The sequence below is a fragment of the Astatotilapia calliptera genome, chromosome 9 (genome assembly GCF_964374335.1).
Source record: "Astatotilapia calliptera chromosome 9, fAstCal68.1, whole genome shotgun sequence".
Taxonomy (NCBI): Eukaryota; Metazoa; Chordata; class Actinopteri; order Cichliformes; family Cichlidae; genus Astatotilapia; species Astatotilapia calliptera.
This window is the reverse complement of record NC_137430.1, coordinates 29,654,140-29,671,639: the sequence shown is the minus strand read 5'-3', so window position 1 is coordinate 29,671,639 and position 17,500 is coordinate 29,654,140. Positions and strand designations below refer to the sequence as shown.

The 17,500-nt window shown below is 38.4% G+C and overlaps 1 protein-coding gene across 6 annotated transcripts in view; it reads right to left on the bottom strand.

The window, feature by feature from the left end:
- LOC145431158 (uncharacterized) overlaps positions 1-17,500 on the bottom strand; it is a 59,799-nt gene that overhangs the window by 17,040 nt on the left and 25,259 nt on the right. Inside the window, exons 2-4 of one of the 6 annotated variants that reach the window (XM_080306621.1) lie at positions 16,210-16,315; positions 8,912-9,508; positions 1-4,847 (exon numbers count right to left, since the gene is read on the bottom strand). The exon at positions 1-4,847 is cut by the window's left edge and continues 2,678 nt beyond it. The exons of 2 other annotated variants lie outside the window; for them this stretch is intronic. Coding sequence is in view for 3 of the 4 variants with exons in the window: in XM_080306619.1 (XP_080162745.1) it covers positions 4,155-4,847; positions 8,912-9,508; positions 16,210-16,227 (1,308 nt within the window). In the remaining variant the exon portion in view is untranslated. Of the gene's footprint in view, positions 4,848-8,911; positions 9,509-16,209 lie in introns of all 6 variants that reach the window. 3 more of the 6 variants (XM_080306619.1, XM_080306620.1, XM_080306623.1) reach the window with 3 other exon arrangements.

The window sequence follows — 17,500 nt, the reverse complement described above, 5'->3', positions numbered from 1 at the left end:
GCAGTGACGCGCCCGTGAGCTCCGCCGGCAGCCAGCTGTGCCTGAGTGACCGAGCCCCAGGCCGAGAGGCCGGGGGCACCCCACCTCCGAAGTGGCTCGTGCGAGCCCCAGGCTCCAGGTTTCGATAAGCGGCCGCCAAGGAGTGAGCCGGTGTGTACCTGGACGCCCATCCCCAGACACAAAGAACCACCAACGCACCGATACCTGAGGGAGTCCGCCACCGGCAGGGGAAGTAATGGTGGGTGGAGATAGGCCTCCAAACCTTGGAGGGCCTGAGATGTCCCCAGAGATACTTTCTATACTTTCTATGAAAACCTGCAGTAAGAACGGAGCACTTCCTCTCCATGGCCTTATCAACATCCAATCTCCAGACTTCAGACTCTGCTCCTGAGGAGAAACAGAATCATCTGGCAGATCATTTGTTCTCATGACTTCTTTACTTTTAAACATTTTGAGCATCCAATCTGCTAATGTGCTCTCTCTTCTGTGTTTCTATCATCACTACAGAAGACTAAAACTCTAAATGCTCTACCATATATAATCTCAAAGCTCACAGCTTTACTGTGCCGTTAGTTCTCTCTACCAACCCTGCACTGTGGCTGATATGAACAATGATGTTTTAGTGTTATCCCTAGATGCTGTGCCATTAATCCAATCACTTCATTTACAAAGTGTGGACCATCATCACTATAAATAGTCTCCGGAATCCCGTGTTCTGGGATGATATTCTTACATATTGCTTTGGCAACCGAAATGGCATCTGCTTCCCTAGTTGATTGATTGATTGACTGATTGATTGATATACCTTTATTAGTCCCACAAGGGGAAATTTCATGTTATGGCTGCCGACCTGCAAGGGCGTCGCCATCTTACCCTCCAACCATACATACATTACACAAAAACATCACATGGTGAAGACAGGTCAGAGAGGTATAACAATGGAAGATGCACCACACGAGGAAGGATAAGGAGAAAAAAATAACTCCCCCCAGACTGAGCTTGAACAGGGAGATCAGTTTAAGAACAGAAAAAAAAAACACCTCTGCACATGAAAAAACTCTTAATACACCAAAGAAACACGTGACAAGCAACAGGAGTGGGTAAAGGGTGAGAGACAGTCAGTGTAGACAGTACATCCGGGCCTGCAGCCTATGCGCTGGTCTCCTTGATTCAACGTCAGCATCGGAAGGGAATAAGTGTTGAAGGCGTTTGGAGGGGGAGGGGGGATGAGTGTACATCTGCATGTGTGTATATGTCTGTGTGTGTGTGTGTGTGTGTATGTCCAGACTTCAGCTGAGACAGTGTCCTTCGCCCTGCCAGGCTAAGTAAACAGTCTTCCAGTCAACCCAGGTGGCCTTGCATAGAATGGGAAAAACCCACTACCCACTTTGAAAAGGGCAAAAGAAACCTTTTGACATAATCTCAAAAAAAGCGTGAGCTGGCAGGGGACTCCATAATTGGTCATAATGGCTCATTACCTGTGTGGACTCAGACTGTGGAGGCAATAGTAGATACGAAGAGTCAGCCATGCTGTTCAGCACAGAACTTACGGAGCACCAAAACTGCACACATTCCCTTTATCATGATGGCTCGTTTGAAATTTATTTAAAATACGTTTTGAGTTAAAGTTAAAGTTTCTGAGTTAAACTCTGCTACACCTGACCGTGTAAAATCTGACATTAAAAATCTGAAATTAATCTGATGTTACAGATTATTTTTCAAAAATGATTATCTAATAATTATCTAATAGAGGCAGTATCTTGGTTACATCTCTTGGATGAATGGATGACAGGGTGCTACAGCAGAGGCTTTCATCTGATTAATGCCAGATATTCATGAACTCATGCAGGATTTAATTTTTACTGAAAGAATGTTAAATATCCAAATCCAGCTGTGTGGGTCTTTGTGCTGTCACTGTGCAATGTGGACTGTGCACCCCGAAGTTATGCAGGAGTTTCTTAAAGTGTCGCTTCAGAGACGTCTGAAGCTTGGACACAGTATAATGTGGAGCAGTTGCACACTGTTATAATGATTATTTCTTTGCATCTCTGCAGTGTTTTATGATAAAATAAAAATCAAGTGCAAAACCCTTGAAATTGATCCAGTGGTTTGTGGTTAAAAAAATTACGGAGCCCCCCAGGGGACATGGGAGAAAAAAAAAATTAGGGAGAAAAAAAAAAATTAAGACGGACTTTTGCGAGAGCTCGCAAAAGTATTGCGAGAGCTCGCAAAACTTTCTCGCGAAAGTTGAATTCCAACAATGGCGGCAGCTACTTAGTTGTAATATTGCTCTTTCTGGGTCACAAAATACACTTTTAAGATATTTTGAGGCGTGAATGTAGTTGTGTAAACGTCAGATACCTGCTCGGTTTACAAGACATCACATATTTGCAAAAGTGCTCCGACGTTTTTGGAGATCTGACACCCACTAGCTCGAAGCTAACGGGAGGTCGAGACCTACTACAGCCGGGAGGAACACCGCTTTCCCGGCAAATCGTGCCTCGACCTCCCGGTCGGCTTCGAGCTGGCGGCCTCCGAAGAATGCGGCTAAAACTTTTGTGAGCTCTCGCAATACTTTTGCAAGAGCTCGCAAAAGTCCGTCTTAATTTTTATTTTTTTCTCCCTAATTTTTTTTTTTCCTCCCTAATTTTTTTTTCTCCCATGTCCCCTGCGGGGCTCCGTAAAAAATAGCAGTTTTATAAGCTGAGGTTGTCCATTTTCTGACTTTCTTTACATTCTGATAGTTTGTAACAATCTGAAGTGCAAGAAGAATTGTGAAGTAATTTTAAAATATTGTTCCTAATTTGGGAACAACACCACCTGCTTCCATGTCTTGCATTAATATTTTAATAACTTCTCTGCTTATTGACAATTGTTCCTCAGATAATTATATTATCTCTATTTGTACGATACGACGAAGGGAAAACAGGGTACCTCTTTGAAAGTGTTGAAACACTTATGTAATTATTTATTTTTGCAAAATAGATGCATTATACTCTGTGCTTTTTCAAAGACAATGACACTTGGGGTTCAAATGAAAACATTGGGGTGTAACATTAATGAAATGTTCAATCATGATGAAACAGATTCTCCTGCGTCTTCAGAAAGTAAAAATAAACTAAAAGTAAACTTACTGAAAGTAAAAAAAAAGGGTGAAAACTGACGTATGTGGATAAATCTGGTATATTTACACGATGAATTCAATACACATTCATATCTGACTCTGCTGCTTTGTCAACAGCAGCTGTGTTGCTTCCAGTCAGTATCACGTGCTGAGTTCTTGTGCCCTCCTCCTCCTTTGCATCCTTTTAACATTTTCATTTACAAAAATGTTGATGCACAAAATCTGCCATAAAAATCCTCATAAAACAATATTGTTTTTTGCTTCTTTTTTCATAAATGACTCATCATCATAATCATCTTTGTTTAGAAGCAAGAAGAATCATATAGAAATGAAAAAGGGATAAATCTTCTGACCGAACCTGCTGGGACTGTGTGAGGTCCTGAGGCTAAGAGTAAGGATTTATTCACAGGAGAGCTGCGTTCTTACAAACCATCCCACTGTGTAAACCTGACATCTGTGGAACAGCTGAGCTGTATGATGTGTACAAGGACACAAAACATTATTTACCATCAGATCCCGAGCCCTCCATGTGTTAATCAAGAAACTGCTGCTGTGCTACATCCATAAATAATGAATAAATTAGGAGCAGAAGCTAAAAGGACAGTTTATTTGTACCATCTTCATGTGAACACATTCAAGAACATCACAGATGAAGAAACATTAAAAACTTCCACACTACATAAAGCAAGAAAAATGGTTTTTCTTTCAGGTGGTTTCAGAAAAAACAGAAACATCAAACACCTCCAAGACTCTCTTTGAAAGAACTAAAAACCTTTATTCTCATGGTCCAATCATGAGTGAACTCCCCGATGAAGCCTTGTGTGCTAAAACATGTCAGAGTTTTAAAGGTTAAACATGAGTTTCCAAAACGTTTTGCTGGAGAACAATGAACTATTTGACTGAGTTTCAATTATTTACAGACGAGCAAAAGCAGGACAGAGAAAAAAGGAAAAAACTGACTCAGTAAAACGACAGAAAATAAGATCCCATGTAAATCTGTATTATGTAGAAGTTCAGCCCAGCAACCAGTTCAGTTCAACACAAGTTTAAATGATTCTATCTGAACTCTGTGGAGCCTGATCTCAAGCTTTTTGAGTCTGACACTGAAACCAGAGGATCTTTCTGTCTCTGCAGATTCACTGTGATCCAGTGATGGGAGTGATTTCAGCCCTGAGTGATCACGCTGATGTTTGCACAGAGCAGACAATGAGGTGAATGTTTTGGCACATTGGTAACAGTGAAACAGTTTATTAGTAACGTGGGATCGTTTGTGTGTAGAGTATGAACTGAGATTCCTGAAGCTCTTGTCACACTGGTCACAGCTGTAGTTTCCTTCCATGTGTGTACGTTCATGATTGTTACGACTACCTGAATCTGAGAAGCTTCTGTCACAGTGTCTGCACTTGTATGGTTTCTCTCCTGTGTGGACTCGTTTGTGTGATTTAAGCCCCCATGCAGTGGTGAAGGATGACCCACACTGATCACAGAGGTGCTTTTTAACCCCACTGTGAATCAGTTCATGTTGTTTTAACTCACTTGGTGTGGTGAAGCTTCTCCCACATTCTTTGCAGTATTTCAGTTTGTCTCCAGTGTGTCTACGTTGATGTGTTTTTAGGGTGTTTTGCTTACTGAAAGTTTTTCCACAGAGGTCACAAGGAAAGTCTTTCCCACCACCACAGTGATGACAGGGTTGAGAACTGGATCCATCTGTGTCGCTCTGCTTCTAAACAAAGACACAAAGACAGTGTAAGTCAGTCCTTCAACACTTTTATCCTGAACGTCGCCTGAAATAAAGAGCATCTCTGCAGATGTCCAATTACATTTTATCGTAAACTGAAAGGCACGGACGTTTTCATTAATGAGCATCTGACACGAAAAAACGCAGACAACGCGAGGAAGGCAAGGCAACTGAAGAAGAACAGTAAAATACAACATACATGGGTAACAAACTGTAAGATTTTCATTAAGCTAAACGGGACACCAGAAGAGGCAAAAGTACTGATAGTGAGGAACATGGAGGATCTGGACAAGTATAACTGACACCAATGTATCAATTACACCAGGAAATGACATGGACACGTTGAAATTAGTTCTTCAACAGAAGGTAATTGATCTAGATTGTGAATATAAGGAGCATAATATAATAGATCCAGAAATAGATTCTGAAAGTAACTTTCTCTCTTCTTTTGTTAAAAATTGTAATTATTTCACTCAGGAACAATATGAAAAAGAAATTAACCTAGACGGGAAGCTCTCATTAATTCACTTTAACAGCAGAAGTATGTACTGTAATTTTGATTTCATTAAGGACTATTTGCAACAATTTTCTCGCCCCTTTAGTGTTATAGCCATCACTGAAACTTGGTTCAATGTCGATAAAGGAATAGATTTTTGTTTGAATGGATATGATTTAAAATACATGAATAGATTAAATAAGGCGGGCGGCGGGGTTGCTATATATGTTCATAACTCTATAAAATATAATGTTGTAACAACTATGTCTATGGCTATTGATGGAATTTTGGAATGTTTGACTATTGAGATTATGAATGAAAAAAAGAGAAATGTTATAATAAGTTGTATATATCGGACACCCAGTTCAAGTATTGACACTTTTAATGAATGGATAGAAAAAACGTTTGCTCCGGTGAACCAAAAATTACTATTTATCTGTGGTGATTTTAACATTGATTTGCTAAATCCAAAAGGTTAAAAGCCATTGATGACTTTACTGACACAATGTACAGCTTATCACTATATCCAACAATAACAAAGCCAAGCAGAATAACATTACATAGCGCCACTATTATTGACAACATTTTTACTAATGTCATGGATTTCCAAACTAATAGTGGCCTGCTTGTCTGTGATATAACTGACCACTTACCAGTTTTTACTTTGTGTGACTGTGATTTAAAAAAAATAGATACCAAGATCATGATAGCAAAGCGAACAATAAATGAAGAAGCAATTCATGCCTTCAATTTCGATTTAGCACAACAAGATTGGAGTTCGGTGTATGAAGAGTCAGATGTGGACAAGGCTTATGATAATTTTCTAGATATTTTTACTATGTGGTACAATAAACATTGTCCTGTAAACGAACACATGACAAAGAAAAAAAAGATAAAAAGTCCTTGGCTCACAAAAGGAATTATTAATGCTTGCAAAAAGAAAAACAATCTGTATAAACAGTTTATCAAAGTAAAAACAAAAGAAGTGGAACAAAGATATAAAGCATATAGAAATAAATTGACTGATATTATAAGAACGAGCAAACCACTTTATTATAGAAGAAGATTATATGAAAATAAAAACAATATAAAAGGAACTTGGGATGTGTTAAACAACTTAATTAAACAAGGATCTTCTGGAACATCATATCCTGAATATTTTACTGATGCAAATGGTGAAAATCACAACATGAGTAATATTGTCGATGGGTTCAATAAATTCTTCATAAATGTTGGCCCCGAACTAGCAGCGGACATCCCGTGTCATAAAAATGAAAACATCAGTAATATAAAATCAAATCCCTTTTCACTGTTCCTCTCAGCTACAAATGAGCAAGAAGTAATAAATATCACACTAAAATGTAAAAGTAAGTCTTCAATGGATTATCATGACATAAATATGTCTGTAGTTAAACCGGTTATTCTGAATATTGCTAGTCCCTTAACATATATCTGTAATTTATCATTTCAGTCCGGTTGTTTTCCAAAAAAAATGAAAATTGCGAAAGTAATACCACTATATAAAAGTAATGACAAACACAGTTTTACCAATTATAGGCCTATTTCTCTACTGCCTCAATTCTCAAAAATTCTAGAAAAACTTTTTAATTCAAGATTAGAAAAATTCCTTGAAAAACATCAAATAATAAATGTTGGTCAGTATGGTTTCAGAACGCAAAGAACCACTTCAATGGCGATAATTGAGGCAGTAGAAGAAATTACTGATACACTGGATAAAAATAAATATGCAGTTGGTATTTTTGTTGATCTCAAAAAGGCCTTCGACACAATCAATCACTCAATTTTACTGGATAAATTGGAAAGATATGGTATTCGAGGGAAAGCTGGTAACTGGTTAAAAAGTTACCTAACAGGTCGGGAACAATATGTTAGCATAGGGCATTACCATTCAGAGAAACTTGGTATTACATGTGGTGTTCCCCAAGGGTCAGTGTTGGGACCAAAACTTTTCAATGTATACATAAATGATATTTTTGATGTTTCTCAAGTACTTAAACTCATACTGTTCGCAGATGACACCAACATATTTTTCAGTAGCGATGATTATACTGATCTTGTAATGACCGTAAACAGGGAGCTAAAATTAATTTTAAAAATGGATGGACATAAATAAATTATCATTAAATATAAATAAAACTAAAGCAATGTTTTTTGGTAATTTAAAATATAATATAGAATTACCAATTATCATTGAAGGTGTACCAATTGATAATGTGAGTGAAAACAAATTTTTGGGAGTTATAATTGATAATAAAATTTCATGGAAACCCCACGTCAGACACATAAAAACCAAAATTTCTAGAAGCCTCGCAGTTTTGAACAAAGTGAAACAATTCCTTGATAAAGATGCACTTCGTACTCTGTACTGTACCCTGGTTCTTCCATATCTTACATATTGTGTGGAAGTGTGGGGAAACACATATAAAAATACAACTAATCCATTAGTCACAGTACAGAAACGAGCACTGCGTATTATTCACAAGGCTGGTTATCTAGATCATACTCACAAATTCTTTCTTCAGGCAAAGTTACTTAAATTCCAGGATCTGGTTAATTACAATACATCCATAATTTTGTATAAAGCTTTTACTAAACTTTTACCGGCAAATTTACAAACTAGATTTGAAATTCGAGAAAAGGTTTATAATGTTAGAGGATTTGGAGAATTCAAATTACCCAGAACTCGAACAACCCGTAAAGGCTTTTGTGTGTCTGTATGTGGTGTGAAAATCTGGAACAGTCTGAGTTTACAATTGAAACAATACAAAAATATTCATAGATTTAAATTTCTCTGCAAAAAGTTGGTCTGGTCACAGTATACTCAATGATGGTTTTTAGTGTGCTCTGTAATGTCTGTCCTCTTACCATTGGTGGTATGGATTCCAAAAATAAATAAATAAATAAAGTGTGCGTATGTATGTACATATATGTACTTGTGTGTGTAGATATATATGTATGTATATGTATGTGTGTTTGTTACTTGTATTATTACTGCCTGTTACCTGTGGTAATGCAATTTATAATTTATATATTCTGTATTCAGTTATGAAGGCTCTAATTGTTGGTTGCGAGCTGCCGCTTAGATGCTTGTATGTGCCCGGGGCTGTTGATGGGTCTGTATGCAATGATGGGCGTAGCTGCGGGAAGTTTGTTTTTTTTTGTTGATGAGTGAGTATAGGGGTGGGATTTAATAAGTTTTCTTCGTCCCACTCCTTTTTCAGGCAATTTTTGTTTTTTGTTTTGTGTATTTTATGTTCAATATAGGTATTTGTTGTGCCTGAAAATGAATAAATAAATGAAATGAATGAAATTGTTTCAGTTAACACACTCAGTTTACTGGGCTGCAATAACTACAATACTACCACCAGAATACTACAGTAATACTAAAATCATAACTGACATGAAAATCTGAATAATCACTCAGAGCTGCTTTTCCATGCAGTAGAATTGCTAACATGCTAACACAGTTTAATGAGCAGAGTTGTTCCAAACAGTCAGGCTAAAATGACAAGATAACAATATAAATACATACCTCACAGTAACTGCACTTGTAGAGTCTCTTTCTGGTGTGGATCTGTTGGTGTTGTCTCAGGTAACGTGGAGCTTTAAAAGACTTCTCACACAGGTCACATTTATAAGGTCTCTCCTCAGTGTGGGTAAACATGTGTTTTTGTAACTGTGCGTCTGTTATAAACTCTTTGCCACACTGTTCACAGCAGTAAACATCATGTCCGGTGTGAATGCGTACGTGTGTATTTCGGTACCCTCTCTGGCTGAAAGTTTTTCCACAGATGTCACAGCTGTATGCCTTAATTCCAGAGTGGGTAACTAGATGGCTCTGTAAGTGGCCACTTTGAGTAAAAGCTCTGCCACACTGATCACAGCTGTACGCTTTAACTCCACTGTGGATGAGTTGGTGTGTTTTTAGAGCACGCTTCCAGGAAAAAGACTTTCCACACAAGTCACAGCTGAACGGTCTCTCTCCAGTGTGGATGACCTGATGACGTTTTAGTTCAGCCTTCCTAGTAAAATCCTTCCCACACTCGTCACAGGTGTGTCTTTTCTCTCTCTTTCTTCTGTGAGGTTTGTCGGCCTCCTGAGAGCGCTGACTTCTCGCTCCATGTTGGTCCTGACAAAGATACAAACAGAGGCAGTGAGTGAAATGCAGTTGTGGAACAAACTGAACCTTCAAACTCCCTCCATTAACCCTTTAAGACCTACCATAGAACCAAGTCCGTCAGAGCTTATATTATATTTTTACATGCTGTGGAGCCATTTTTGGGAGCATTTCAAGTTGCTATACATCAATACAACCATTATAGCCCAAACTTTAATATTATGTCTGCATTAGGTGCATAGTAATTACATAAATTGCAAAAAAGTGCAATAAACTACAAAAAAATTGAAAATCGTTTTTGTTTTTTTTAACATGTATTTCTAGTTAGAGAAATTTAAGAGGCTCATTCCTCAAAACTGTAAATACAAAAAAGTTGCACAAACTAGTTTCCCACCACAGGAAATTTATTTTGAGTGTCTTCATAGTTTTATTTTTGAAATACACCAATTTTTATATACTGCAGGAAAAACGAAAATAAATATTATAGTGCAAATTTGCAAAATAACAGCATATGCATCAAAATAAACTATTTCCAGCAGTGCAATATGAGTCCTAAGCATCCCAGAAACGACACAGAAAGTCATAAACTCAAACATAACTTTTTAAAACACAAGTATAGGGTCATAAGGCCCCGATCGTAAAAAACTACATTTCCGCAAAATGACGTCATTTCCGGTTTCGGGCAGGTCATGCGGTCATGTGATAGTTCGCGCTGATGGACGTAGGAAGTGTTACAAACAGCTGATCGGATCGGCAAAGCGTGTTTCTGGAATATCATGTTTTTGTTGCTGCAAGTGATTTTTATGCAGTTTTTGCAAAGCTATATGTGGAAGGAAACTGTGACCTAGGACAAGCTGATGGCATAAGATGTAAGTACAACTCCTCCAGTTTCATATGCAAAAAAAATGATTGCGCTAGCTTACGTGGTTGCAGAGCTACCGGGATTTAAAAATAGTTACGCAAAACAGAGCGTGCCTGCTCCGATCGGCTGTAAAGGGTTAACACTAGTTTTAAACCTGAAGGTGGAGTGTGGCACCAAACACCTTAAAGGTCTCTTATCCCCACCTGCTGGTAGTTCTAACACATTACATCCAACCTGGTGTTAAAAATAATTCATGACTGTTAAAACACTAAAATCAAGCCCATCCCTCCTGATTGTACACACACACACACACACACGCTGTTTCTAACACATATTTCTATAATTTTTATAGTTCTATACATAATTATTCAGTGATAATAAATCCTATGTTTGTTTATTTGTTTATTCAAAAAGAACCCCATTAGCTTCCACAGCAGATGTTGCTCGTCTTCCATCAAATACAATCACATAAAATATTATACAATAAAGTGGATTCAAGATATCCACATAATTTGGCTCTTACATCCACAGTGAGGTTTCACAATTAAAATATAAGCAATCAACAACAACAACAACAACAACAACAATAACACTGAGGCACATTACAGAAATTTCAAAAACAAATCTCTTACAATATTGCAACAACTAAAAGTTCTGTAAATCAGCTTTTAAATGTTCATTGAAGTTTTGAATAGTTACTAATTCTCTAATTTTAAAAGGCAATATATTCCACATAAAAGTTGCTCTAAATATAACAGTTTTACAAAAAGTTACTTTTAACTCGAGGATTTACTAAATTGCAGTTTGTTGAAAATCGTATAATATCATTATGTATTTCATCTGGATACTGCAGCTGAGCAGAATAAATGTGGCGTGTTTAACAGAATTGTGTTCTTTATAACTACAAGTAAGCCATAGAATATTTTAGCCTGTACAGGAAGCCAAGAAAGTTGATTATGCATTTCATCGATATTGGTATTAGAGATGGCACGATGCCACTTTTTAATGTCCAATACCAATTCCGATATCATATGGATATCTGCCAATACCGATATGAATCCGATATAGCGTTTTTTGTAATCAATAAAACTGTTTTTTAAATAAATATCTTGCTGCATTTGTGACGCCCACAAGTGTATGGTCACAATTGTAATTTTTTTGTGAATTGTTTTTGATGTAAAAGACCTGATTTTATGGTGGTATTGCACTTTTCATTTAGAGTTATGGACAATGTAATTGCGTGGCATTGCCACAAGGGGGAGATAGTGGTGAGTGCGATAGGCCGTTGCAACGTGTCTCTGCCTCAGACGAGGAAGAGCCTGCAGACCGAACGCAACTGATGTCTCCTGTCTCTGCTTTTCTGTTAAAAAAACAGGTCAGTAGTTTAAGTTTGCTCACCGCAATGTACATATAAAGGCAAGAAACCTTTTTCCTGTCTTAGTTTAAAGACTGCGAATGTTGTGAGAGAGTGTGTTTTCACCGATGGAGAGAAAGCTAACTATACCGCCATTTGTAATGGCAGCTGCCATTTCACTCGTAGTCTAAATAGGCAGCTGGTCTTATTACCTGTTTTATTTTGTGACAAACGCAGCTCTTAAGACACTTCTTTTATCCTGACATTATTGGAAGTTACAGTTGATTAGGACCTACCCAGTTCTTATGTGTCAAATGTAAATAGTCTGATGTATACTGTTTGTGGATGATTGTGAACTGTTTGTGAGCAATGGAAGAATATTTTTGTTTATTGGTTACAAATGTAATATATTGTTTGAATCTGTTAAAGTATAAGAAAAGTATGAAGGCGACATAAGTGGGTTAACTCATTCACTGCCATTGACGTCTATAGACGTCAATTGAAAAACCCTGGCAGTGGGGAGTTGCCTGATTTGAAAATGGCTGGCAGTGAATGAGTTAATTGCAGTGTTAGTGGTGCTGCACAGAAATGTTTTTGATGCTGAACAGCAGCAGAATTGGTTACAGATTTATTGTAAATAAGGACGTTCATATACAATGATTATTTTGTAAGTTTATTCTTGTGAGAGTGCAAGGTAACCAAAAGGGTTTGAGCTATGGACCTAATTGAATGTTTGTGATGTTAAAAGAGAAATGTGTGTGTCTAAATGAAAAGAAAAGAACGTTGTTAAATTCTGTTAATAAACCAGACGAGGAAGAGCCTGCAGACCGAACGCAACTGATGTCTCCTGTCTCTGCTTTTCTGTTAAAAAAACAGTTTAAAAACAAACCCCATCGAAGGCGTGTAACACATTTTGTATAAGTTCATACTCAAGTTTTAAAAACAAGACACTAAAGCTATTCCGTTATACCAAATGAGCCCTTTCCTCTACTCCCTCTTCACCCACGACTGCAGACCTGCCGATGGTTCTAACACCATCATTAAGTTTGCAGATGACACCACGGTGATTGGCCTCATCAGTGACAACGATGAGGCCGTCTACAGGGAGGAGGTGGATGGTCTGGCTGAGTGGTGCGACGCAAACAACGTGCTGCTTAACAGTGAGAAGACCAAGGAGCTCATCGTGGACTACAGGAGCAATGCTGACCCACATCCACCCATCTACATTAAGGGGACGGCTGTGGAGCGTGTGAGCAGCTTCAAGTTTCTGGGAGTCCACATCTCCGAGGATCTCATCTGGACGACCAACTGCTCCAAGCTGGTCAAGAAGGCTCACCAGCACCTCTTCTTCTTGAGGACTCTGAGGAAGAACCACCTGTCCTCAGACATCCTGGTGAACTTTTATCGCTGCACCATTGAGAGCATCCTGACCAACTGTATAACAGTCTGGTACGGGAACTGCTCTGCCTCGGACCGGAAGGCAGAGGTTGCATTGCAGAGGGTTGTGAAAACTGCCCAGCGCATCGCCGGAGCACCACTTCCTGCCATAAAGGACATCTATAGGAAGCGGTGTCTGAAAAGGGCTGGGAAAATCATCAAAGACCCCAGTCACCCATCACATTGACTCTTCACCCTCCTGCCCTCTGGGAGGTGCTACAGGAGCCTCCGGACTAAGACCACCAGGAACCGGAAGAGCTTCTTCCCCATAGCTGTCAGACTCCTGAACTCTGCCTCCTGACATCTGACCCACGTTAACTCATGGAGTGAACATACACACACCCACAACCACCTACACATACACACACACACACACAATGGACAACTCAAACACACAATAATAACATGGACTGAACCACCACTCACAACCACTAGCACTTTATACAGCCTCTGTAGAAATTATCCACATATCTCACTTATCTTAACTGCACCACTGTATAAATAATCATTCTGTAAAATACGATAATTTTTAATTCTACAACTGTTTATAATTTGCATATTTCCCATTTCTGTATAGCTGTATATCTCATATTTCTGTATAGTTTTTCATATTTATATCCTGTTCATAGCTTGTACTCACTACAGCCTGTACATACTTATAGTTATAGCATATTCATAACATACTTCATACCGTGTACATTATAACATACCATAATAGACCCATTTCTGTAACACACTTACATATCTATACTATTGCTAATATATATTGTAATATATCTATATCATGGCTAAAGCACTTCTGGATGGAAGCAAACTGCATTTCGTTGCCCTGTACCTGTGACATGTGCAATGACAATAAAGTTTAATTCTATTCTATTCAAATATTTTATAGTTCAGCAACACACATCAATCTAATAAACTTAAACCTGCACCATCCTTCCTATTCTAGTATTATAAAGAGTACTCATCAGAAATATTAAACAACCTAACTAATAGAGTTGCCAACTCCCAGCAAAAATCTCCTAGAACCACCCCCGCCCTCATGATGCTTAATCGACATAATCAACTTTAATTTAATGCACGTGTACATCAAATGCACAGAAATAATCAATCATGTTTCCACAATAATTACCACATTTCCCGGACTGCAATGTGCACCTGAATATTAGCCGCACAAGCTAAAATCAGGGGAAAATCCTGTTTCGCACATACATTAGCCGCACCTGACTAAAAGCCGCAGGTGTTTCAATGTTGACTTATCATATGTAAGAGAATATGCACAAAGGGAATTGTCAGGAAAGAGATGGCTGTTTGGAGACACACCCTGTGAGGAGAAATTTGTTAGAAGGCAAAGAAACTCACATCTCAGATATCTATTTTTACATGCGCATGGGCGGCCACGGTCCGATCTGCTCTACGCCAACGTGTGTACAACAGATGTGACACAGAAAAACCGCCCAGGGCTTTCAGAGCATCCTTTATTTATACTTCAAGTGAGCTTTCAAGGAAGTAGGAGTGGCATGTTCAGAATACAAAAAACATTTCCATAAAAGGAGAGAAAGACTGTTAACTTGTCTGTTAACACAGGAGGTAGTATCGTATGTCACCGCATTCTTCTACACATATGGCTTCACTCTCTTTTCCTGTGGTGGTTCCAATTCACAAGCTCTTCTTCCTTTAAATGAAGCTACAACTAAACATAATTCACAAAATTAAAAATCTTTCATCACACCCCTTTTATTAATATTTTGAAAAACAAGTTATGGTACATATTTGCATGTCTTACAAAGCTTCAAACGACGCGTCGACTATTAAATCAGTCGTCGACGATTTTGATAGTCGACCTAATCGTGACTAGTCGACTAATCGTGGCAGCCCTAGCTGAGACCATGAAACGTGGTGATTTATGGTAATGCCGAGAAGTTTCATCTGGGTGACGTGTTCTAACACTGGCTATGGAAAGACTCAGATGTGGGCTGTTGACTAATCTGCTTCTAATTAACATAGATTTGGATTTAGATACATTTAAAATCATGTTGTTTTTACTTATCCAGTCAAACACATTCAGCAAATTTTGTTGTGACACGTTGGTCAATTCAGAGTTGTCACTGGCTGAATAAAACATGGTAGAATCATTGGCATACCCAAGATAAACCCAAGACATATTGCAGATCGTCAGTGAAAACTGAGTAGAGAAGTGAGGCAACCTTTCATCAAGCACAGAGCAGCTGATGAAAATCAATAACATTTTAGTTTATCAATCAAAAGATCAAAATCTATCCAAGAATACCACTTTCCCATCATCTAGATGTTTATACCATATATTATCTGTCATATGAATTAGAGCTGAGCTGGTAAAATGACCAGCTTGGTTCTGTTAAAGTGAATTGTTAAATGTTGTCATTTTTATGCTACCATCTCTACATTGTTTTAACTCTGTGGTGAAAGGAATTTATTTGTCCCCCCCCAGCCTCTCGAGGTTCTAGGGGGACATTTGAAGTGCGTTTCTGAGATACCGACGAGGCCTCACTTGCAAGTAAATCGATCGATCGCTGTTGCCTTGTTTTTCTTTCACGGGAATAAGTCCTGGAGACAGCGGGGTCTGAGTTTAGACCCAACAGGTACAGTGAAGAAAAATGTCTGATTGTAACCTGAGGATTTTTTTACATTAAGAAAAAGGCAGCAAACATCAAACCAATTTAAGCCTAAACAGTAACACATGAACGTAGAGCAGGGCGATATGACCAAAAATATTAATAGTGCAAATGCAAATTCCTCGGAGCAAATGTCGGCCAATTTCCACTGGAAATGCCTTTTGGTTAAACTGTCAGCAAGGAATTTGCATTTGCACTGTTAAATTTTTATATAACTTCAATACACATAAAAAAAACAGCTGCTTGTTTAAGTGAAAATACATTGATGGGACTTTTAATAAAGTTGTGGAGTTGTAAAGTATTTTGTCTCGCGTCAATTATATCGTCAGTTATATCATTATCGCAAATTTTCAAATGTATATCGTGATAAATATTTTTGGTCATATCGCCCTGCTCTGTCTGTCACCTTCTGTGTTGAGCTCATTGTTTTCTCTGTAGTGGCTGAGCTGAGTCCAAGTAGCTGAAAATGTTCCTCTGCTGCTCCGTCAGACTCTTCTCCTCCTGCTGATCACCTGGGACACAAAGCAGATCTTTGTTAGGCTCCACACTGCACTGAAGAGTCAAAGTGTCTCATATGTTCATCTGACAAGTTAAAAGAACACATCTTTGCTTCCCGAAGTGGGCAGCTTGTTGGAAACAAACACAAAAGGTTTGAGCACTGATACAAAATTTAGCAGTATAGCAGGAGAGACTGAGGCAGGTTATTAGAATCAAATGCCCAGTGGGCCGACACACACACACACACACACACACACACACACACACACACACACACACACACACACACACACATATACATACATATACAACAACAACAACAATCTTTATTTATAGAGCACATTTAAAAGCCTTGGGCATACCAAAGTGCTTTACATAAAACAATAAAAAATAAAACAGTTCACACATTAACATCAAATACATAAAGGTAACGAATTATGTTCACAGATAAAAGCCACCAATAAGAGTAAACTGCAGCACATAGGTTATAGTAAGGTAAGACTGTACCACCATGATAAAAGACAGCAATAATGGAAAGATAGCAGAGAATTTAATACAATAGGTCAATAGGTCACTGCAAGCAAGCCAGCATTTAACTGGTAGAAAAGGCAAGTTTAAAAAGATATGTTTTTAGCTGTGATTTAAAAGAATGAATAGAATCAGACGCCCGGATGCCAATCGGGAGATTGTTCCACAGCTCCGGTGCAACTAGAGCAAACGATCGATCACCTCTAGATTTCAGTCGAGATCTGGGCTGAACCAGCAGTAACTGTGAGGATGACCTTAAAGCCCTAGCAGGAGCATATGGGTTTAAAAGTTCCTTAAGATAGCTTGGTGCAGTGTTATTGGTAATTTTAAAAGTAAACAACAAAATTTTAAATTGAATACGATATTTGACAGGCAACCAGTGCAGATTAGCAAGGACAGGAGTAATGTGGGCAAACTTCTTGGTTTTAGTTAGAATGCGTGCTGCAGCATTCTGAACTGTCTGTAATCTATGTAAAAGGGAAGAGTGGAGACCACAATAAAGTGAATTGCAGTAATCAAGCCTCGACGTTACAAAGGCGTGGATGAGCTTTTCTAGGTCTTTATACGGGATATAGTGCCTGGCCTTAGAAATAAGGCGAAGCTGGTAAAAGCTGGATCTGACAACAGCAGACACTTGTTTATCAAGTGTAAATGAGCTGTCAAATAAGACA